At 43.6% G+C, this 8,106-nt stretch overlaps 1 protein-coding gene across 1 annotated transcript; it reads right to left on the reverse strand.

Annotated features, from left to right (window-relative positions):
• Window positions 1–338: 338 nt before the first annotated feature.
• On the reverse strand, window positions 339–5,568 carry ICMT (isoprenylcysteine carboxyl methyltransferase). Its single transcript, XM_065421385.1, has 5 exons — window positions 5,356–5,568; window positions 4,988–5,076; window positions 4,062–4,231; window positions 2,373–2,590; window positions 339–1,392 (listed from the first exon to the last, which is right to left on the reverse strand). The coding sequence occupies exons 1-5, from the start codon at window positions 5,566–5,568 to the stop codon at window positions 1,210–1,212; spliced, it is 873 nt and encodes a 290-aa protein (XP_065277457.1). The 3' UTR covers window positions 339–1,209.
• Between the last annotated feature and the right edge of the window lie 2,538 nt (window positions 5,569–8,106).

The raw sequence follows: 8,106 nt of genomic DNA on the forward strand, positions 1-8,106 counted from the left end.
AAATAAATTATACCACAAAATCTGAATACAAATCATTTCCAGAATGGTGAATATTTAGAATATCACCAATTAATCAAAAAAATATTTTCCTACATTCGCATATTTTCTGGAAGTGTTTCCCGTACAGATAAAACATCCAAGACATATTCTAGAACCAGGCAAGAATCTTACTACCTAAGGCCTATTGCAAGCCTGCCTGCTATTGTTCTTTCTCTGCATTTCACAAAAACAGGAACAAACTTGTAATTTCTCTGAGTGAACTAGGAATAGAGAAAGAACTAACAACTAAAGTTATTTAAATAGGACACAATGCAGCACGATTTTGAAGACTGTTTTACAGAAGCAAGTTTACAATTTGACAGGACAGACTCTTGCCAAGAGGGCTATGGGAAAATGACAACATGATAATGAAACTTAAATTCATGGCACTAGGTAACTGATGGACACAACAATTGAGTTAAGTTTTCAATCTGAGCTTTCATGATGTTTAATGAAAGATTATTTGTGATTTAAGAAAGTTTGAATATTGAAAGAGCCCCCATTAACATTATATTAGGAGACAGTGCTTTGTGCCGCACTGCCAGTCTTTCAGGTAAGCATATCCCCAAAACGGTATGTAAATTCATGCATTTAAAAGACAGAAATAAAGGGCTGGGTTCTGAAAGCCCTCCAAGCAGGGTATTACCACACTGACTTCAGTGGGAGTTCCACACACTGCAGGCTTGTGGAGTCAGGTCCAGAGAGGTTAAAGCTGTGCTGTTAAGCTTTTTTACGGGCAAAAAGCTTTAATTTTAAAGTTTCACCATAGAAATATGAGCTTCCAACAAGCACCCTTCTAGTGCAATGGTAGTTACTAGGAAATGCATAGCTCGTTCAACAGAATCTGTTAACACATTTCAGTACAACTCAGCTGTTGTAGGTAGAGTGCGCCATCTTTTCACCAGCATTATGCTTCATTTTAGGATCACCATAGATTAAATAATCCAGAAGATCCCTCCATGCATCTAGGAAGGACTCCTATCTTGACTGAGCTTCTAGTTTATTTGCAAGGTGTTCCAGCTGCCTAGCCTTTAATGAGTTTCCAGTGGATGACCAGTAAACAGAGACTGGCTACTCCTAGAGCGTGTCATGATATAGTGCTATGCATAGTTCCTTTCCATATGATGCCTGGAGCTGGGTGTTCGCTCAGTCAGTCTGATTTTTCACGTGTTACAGTTCCACTTTAACTCCCTTGATAAAAGGCAGACCTGATGGCACTTTCTTTTTATACTCCAGGTACTCCGCTCCAAAGAAGTGAATTAACGTATACTCCTCCTCTTCTATTCGCTCTCTGAAGAATCTCCAGGATGCTAAAGTGTAGCCAACAACACAGACGGGATTACAGAGTAAAACCTGTAAGAGGACACAAGTGGTTACAGTCCAATTCAGCCTTGCAAAACTCTGTTCACCCCGGGAAAGGTTTTTGGTTGGTTGTTTGAAAAACAAATGAAGTTTCATTAGTTGTCCACAAAGCATATATCTGCAGTAAGGCTTAAAAGGTCCCCATTCTCCAAAAACAAATTTTTAGAATTTTGTTCTTGATAAGAATCATATCTCTGCATTCTAGACCAAGTATGACAAATTAGTTCTGATGAAGAAAGAGCACCGACATTTCTTTCTATTGTAATACCAGACCCAAAGAGTGTGCTGCTGCTAAGAGAATTCAGGCTTGTAAGGTTTATGCATATGTGGCTTTGCATATTTATAATTTTTCTTTAAAAGATAACAAACACCATCACCACTCACACAACTACAAGGTTTATATATCTGATACTCTAGGTTTGTTATAAACTAATTACAGTATCTAATATACTGACATTTTAAGTTACAAGAGTACTGTAGTTGGTTTCAAGTATTTGACCTGGGTTTTATGTACACTAAACAGGTTAATTTTACTTGTCAGTCCTGTACAATACTAATATTCAATAAGAATAAGGCAAGTCTGATGGCTTACTGGAAGACACTTGGGAAGTAAAGATGAAAAGGAGGTCTGGACACACCCTGGAAGCTTTAAGGTCCAATGGCTAGCAGCAGATCACACCTTGAACCTCTGAAAGTGTTCCAGCTCAAACCCACGCTCCATTGCCTCTGCTTATTTCATATAGAAAATTAAGGAGATATGGTCTTCCCAAACATCACACATGATGGAGAGTTCAGAGGCCAGCAGTTTCATGACTCACAGCTAAAAGTGTGCTGGTGGAAGACAGAATGTGTCAAAATCCATACCAGGGACTCCTACAGTTGATCATTTGCTAAATAAATTAGGTACAGGCTCTGGGTAGCATTAAGAAAAACTAGAAGATCAAGATAGCTAAGTGTATTTTATACAATACCTGTGTTCCAATACTCCAGTAAAACCATCCCACGTAAGACGGGTGCCGGAACCACCCATACACCCCACTTGTCACCAAAGTATGAGTATCCGATTTCTCATTCTGAACAATATGGTTGAAGTTGGAGCCAGCTGTGAGCATGGCAGCTTTCCTCAGACAATCCCCAAAGATCACCATCAATAACCCTACTGTACTGAGCCAGGTGATGTGCTTCATTTCTGCAAGTGAATAAGTACTGGTCACAACATGTTTTAAAAGTTCACTCTTTTATTGCAGGTAAAAAAGGAAATTTAGGGTTAGAGGACTAGTGTAGGGAGAGAGCATCTTCAAAATTCAGTAACCTAACCTGATGCATCCAGATCAAAGCCCCGAAGTTGTTATATACTATCCTCAAGAGATTGGTGTGCATGCTTTTGTTGTTTTAAGAGAGTATATAACATAAATGCAGTGTGTGTTGTACAATTTTAGTCTATAAAAATTAAACAAAACATTTGAACAAAAGTCTGATACACTATTTACTCTTCACCAGCTATACTGACAAGGTGGCAGGCAGTGTGTCTTAACTCTTCCTGGTGAATCTAAATGCAAAGGCCGGGTGGTCAGAATACACAGCTACAAAGAGAATCTAACCCTGGAACTAAGCACTGTCTCTTGTTTCACAAGTTGGATGGGGTTAAGTTGATGTGCTCAGTCCTCAGAGGAAAGCAAATGCACTCTACCAGACTTTCCCCACCAATTCAAGAGCAGCACCGAAGAAGCCATATCCAACCCTCTTTGGACTGACATAGAATACTGGCAGTGGGGAAGCCATAAATACATCTCCCATTCCAGGAAACTGGTTTAAAAAAAAAGTTTGTCTAAAAAGACAAAGAATCCCAAAATAATTGATAATTATTGGTAACATGAATCTTGCTTGAGCACTAACAAAATCCAGTCAGCAAGATATCTCCTCTTCAAACTCTTTTTAGCAGAATGCCAAACATTCATTGGTATTCCAGATTGCCTAAAAACTATCCTTGATTTCAAGAGTTAATACAGCATGCAAAGTGTTTGGGAATAAGATAACTGACAGTACGCTCTCATCAAATCTCTTCTCCTTTAGACACCCTGACACGGAATAACTAAATGTGACTAATCAAGCATAACAGTGTAAGTGCCAGGTTCCATCCTTTACCATGCTTTATTAGAATCCCACATAAAATGTATTTAAACACCAACACACTGAGTCATACCTATACACAAGGCATGAAAATGCTGGTGCTGTTTAAGTCAGTGGCAGAAAACCCATTGACTTCAGTAGGGCCAGGACTTCACCTAACATATGCATGAGAATAATTTAATCCTAGGAATTTCTCTCCCTTTATGAATTGGGGGGGAGGGATAGCTCAGTGGTTTGAGCATTGGCCTGCTAAACCCAGGGTTGTGAGTTCAATCCTTGAGGGGGCCACTTGGGGATCTGGGGCAAAATCAGTACTTGGTCCTGCTAGTGAAGGCAGGGGGCTGGACTCGATGACCTTTCAAGGTCCCTTCCAGTTCTAGGAGATGGGATATCTCCATTAATTTCATTTCAATTGCTTAAAATATGCTGCCTACGCAGTCCCCTCATGTGAAATACAGCCTATATTCACCCATGAGCAATTGCTATTCTCTTTAAAAACATACCCAGAAACCTCAAATAAAGCTACTGACCTGGATAAATGATTTTTTCAACTGTGAACTCTATCCAAGAAGAGAGAGCAGCTAGAGTATACTCAAAACTGTGGTTTAGGAGGAAAGAGTCCAAGGACAAACTTCTGGGATTATTGATCGCTGTCACCAAATACTCAGAATAATGGAACAGTGACAAGGAACACATATACCTAGAAAAGAAGAAACCCACCGAATTTAAGCTGAACTTAATGTATTTAAAAAGTGCAGTTATGTTTTGCTGTGTTTATTTCTGGAATCCTATGTTTTGAAATCCATGGTACTCTGTTGACTGTTCACAGCAGCATAACTAGAATTCTGCAACTCTTATTCTCCACTATTTATTCAAGTATGTTAGGAACAAACATGTCATTTGTATAAGGTTACGTACATATATATTAAAAACAAAACTTAACTCTTTCATTTAGGAGGGACTGGATGCTTCAAGGTATTGGTAATACAATTATATCTAATGCAAGTCAAGCAGACCAGAGCAGTAGCTAGAGACTGTAATAATTCTACAATGCCAACCAATCCTGCAATGCCAGGGTTATCAACTAGATAACCAAATATTGTATTTTTCCAGCTCTAATTTCTAGCAATAGGATACCAAACCTCTGGGCCATTGGTTTGACTGCATATATTTCACTTGTTGTGTACCTCACCCTTCACTAGGAGGAACATCGCTGCAAAGGCCAGGAGGGGAGTTGGATGTGCATGACCCATTCAATCTTTGGCTTTCTTCTCAGACCAAAAATCAGTGACAATTATGCAGGTTTTCTGATGCAGTCACCTGCCTTACACGAACAGGACTGAGACCGGTCATGCTGTTCAGCACAGGTGTCCGTACAGTAATCGTCTTCAGACCCGACTGACCTCAGCTGCACACGCGGCTCCCGGTCACCATCCTTCACAAAGTATTTTCTTACCAGCCAAAGTGCTTCCATGATGATTGTCCAAAACTCAGCAGCAAACCACACCCGAAGGCAAAGCCCAGGAAGCAGGCACGGATCGCGATCTGAAGCAGAACATTAAACACAGACACATGTTCCTCTCTCCGCTCCAGAGCGGCAGCTCCCGGCTCCACGGGGCACCCGGGGGAACCTGCCCACCACCGGTCTCATTGGCCAGGCGTAAATCCCGGGAGCAGAGGGACCCGCGCCCCCGCTCCGGCCCTTCTGGGGCAGCCCCCGCGCGCCCACAGCGAGACCCCCCGGCCCCGGGAAAGGGACGTGCCCCGGGCCTGCCCCGCCCCGCGCCTGCCCCCGCCGGGGACGTGCCCCGCCCCGGCCCGCACCCGGTAGAGCGGCGGCCGGTAGAGCAGCAGCAGCAGCGCGTTGATCCCCGCCACGTGCAGAGCCAGCGCCGCGCGGCCCTGGAGCCCGGGCCCGGCCAGCAGCGCGGGGGGCGCCGAGAGCAGCAGCGGCAGCGCCGCCACCGACGCCCCGAGCAGGAAGGCGGCCAGGCTGGCCCGGCCCTCCGGGACCAAGCTCCCCTCCGCGGCGGCCATGACGGCGGCCGGCCCGGCCGCAACCCCGCCGCGCGAGAGCTGGGCCGCCAAGCACTGCGAGAGTATCCCCCCGGCCCGCCTTCCGACACAAGTCTCGCGAGATGAGCTATGACGGGCCCGATCTCGCGAGACAGCGCCGGGGAAGAACTCAACTCTCGCGAGATTCCCCCAGCAAGCTCGTGGTTGTAGGGGCGGGACTCCGAAGTGTCCGGGAGCGGGAGAGCAGCGCCCCCTGTGCCGTGGAGGACGCAGGGAGAGATTTAGCTGCAGGTCACCAGAGTGATGCTACTGTAGTTTTTATACAAAGTGGCTGACTCTTGACTAATTGCTCATTAAGAAGAAATCTGCCCTTATGAATGGGATCCCGAATTCTCATCTCATTTACACTCATTCTGTACAGAACTTCAGTGGGGTCGCTGTGGATTTACACAGAGAAGGGACTCGGGATTGACAGGTGAAGTGAGGTTTTTACCCACGAAAGCTTATGCCCAAATAAATCTGTTAGTCTTTAAGGTGCCACCGGACTCCTTGTTGTTTTTGTAGATACAGACTAACATGGCTACCCCCTGATACTATTCGGCCCATTGTTTTTCTGAAATGTCTCTGTGACCCAGAAGTGCTTTTCTGCTGCAGAATCAGTGGGTTAGACTGCCGGGAGAAGCCGGAATACCGCACTGGGCTTACTCGACATTCCTGCTGCAAGACCCCGGGGAGGTCTGTGAAGCTGTAAATGCTGCAGCAGCGCAGCCTGTGGGCCCAGACAGCAATAAATACAAGCCCTGTGTGTCGACTGGGGTTGTGTGATTGGATTGTGATTGCCCGAATGGCTTGTAACTGGCTTCATGTTTTTGTAACCCTGTTGGGTCATGGACACTAGAGGGGGCATGTGCACTAGTCAAGAGAAGCCCACGACTGCAAAGCAAGTTAGAGAATGGATGTTTACAGTTGTGAGCTAGTGTGTGCTGCTGAATCCTTGCAGAGAGCATTGATTTCAGTATCTGCTTCTACATCTTTAGTGATGTGAGATCCTAGTTTCTTTTTTTCTGAAAGTTTTTCTGATCACTTTCACATAATATCGAGCATTCCATTTTTAAACTTTTCCTGATACAGTAAGCGATCTTCTCCTACATCAAATCTCTTCTCAGAACAACTACTCTAATTTTAGTTAATGCTCAGCACCTCTGAAAATCAGGCTCAAGGTCTCCAGCTGGGTTCCCAAAAATTGAGGTGCTCCAAAGCAGTGGACACTTGAAAATGTTGGTCTTCTGTCCCATGCCAACAGTACCAACCTCCACTCTCCTGTGTGATCATTAACCAGTGAGCTGTGATTTCTCATTTAAACTGTAAACTCTTCAAGGCAGGGCACTTATCGTCTTATAAAGTCATTAATATTTGTGGTGCTGTATATAAAATAATAATAATCTGCCATTTGAAACCAGCAATTCTTATTTGTAACTGAACTCCTTGGAGTTCAGTGAAGCTAGCTGTAGACGGCTGATGGCTTTTAATGAACATGATAACCCAGAACCATACTCTTTTGCATGCATTTCAGTTTTTGCAGATTAAACTCTCTAAAACCTCTGTAAAGGCTGCACATTCTATCAATGAATTAGTCTAAAGTGTGTAAATTATATCTGAACAATAGAGCAGGGTAAATATTTAAAGATTAGAGCCAGCTGGAGCTGCGCACAAAAGGCTCAGACAATGGGGGTCTTTAATTCACTCTCCTCAACTCCTGCAAAACCCAGTTCAGTGTTGATTCACTTCCTTGATTCACTCCCTTGACTTGTTATGTGGCATCAGGCTGCTTATAGCTGAAACCTAACTAAACAGATGTTAAAACTTCAGTCCCAGCAGACTTCTCAGGAGTGGGCTAACTTATTTCAGCGTGTTTGAGTTTGCTTAAGTCAGTTGTGATTGATAATCACTAGCTAACTGATTGAAATATAGCTCGAGCGAAGACTGAATTAAAGGATCATGTAATAAAATAAAAAAGACTGCTGGCTTTGGCCTCCTGTCAGGTCCTTGCTTTTCCAAACTCCCACAGTTTAATTGTAATGAGTGGCCAAGCCACTGGAGAGACCGTCATCCCCAGATTTGCTGTACTTGGGCTTTCTCCAATGCAGGAAAAATTAGGGCATTCATATCTGTCTCCAAAAATGTGTCATGAGTTTAGCAACGAAGGAGCCCACAGAGATCTCTTATCTCCTTCACCCCCACCCCAGCTATGAAATCAAAGTCTACTGAAGTTGGGAATCTTATAACCCAAGACTGTTCCCAGGAGTAGCAACACTATCATGGGGAGAAGGGGGCACTTTTCTTCTTTCTTTCTTTGCTTCAGAATAAACATAATTATCAGTAGCTGGTGGTTTTGAATCCCCAGCTAAAACAGAAAATGACTCAAGCAAAAGTAAATGTGGTCACTCAACATAGTGCTTGTACATACCGGGGCACTGCAATTTCCAAGGACATAATTGTTCTCAGAAACATTAATATTATTGTTAAAGTTCAAAGTGCACTTCCACATTTACAAATTCC

This window comes from Emys orbicularis, chromosome 22 (genome assembly GCF_028017835.1).
Source record: "Emys orbicularis isolate rEmyOrb1 chromosome 22, rEmyOrb1.hap1, whole genome shotgun sequence".
NCBI classification, from domain to species: Eukaryota; Metazoa; Chordata; order Testudines; family Emydidae; genus Emys; species Emys orbicularis.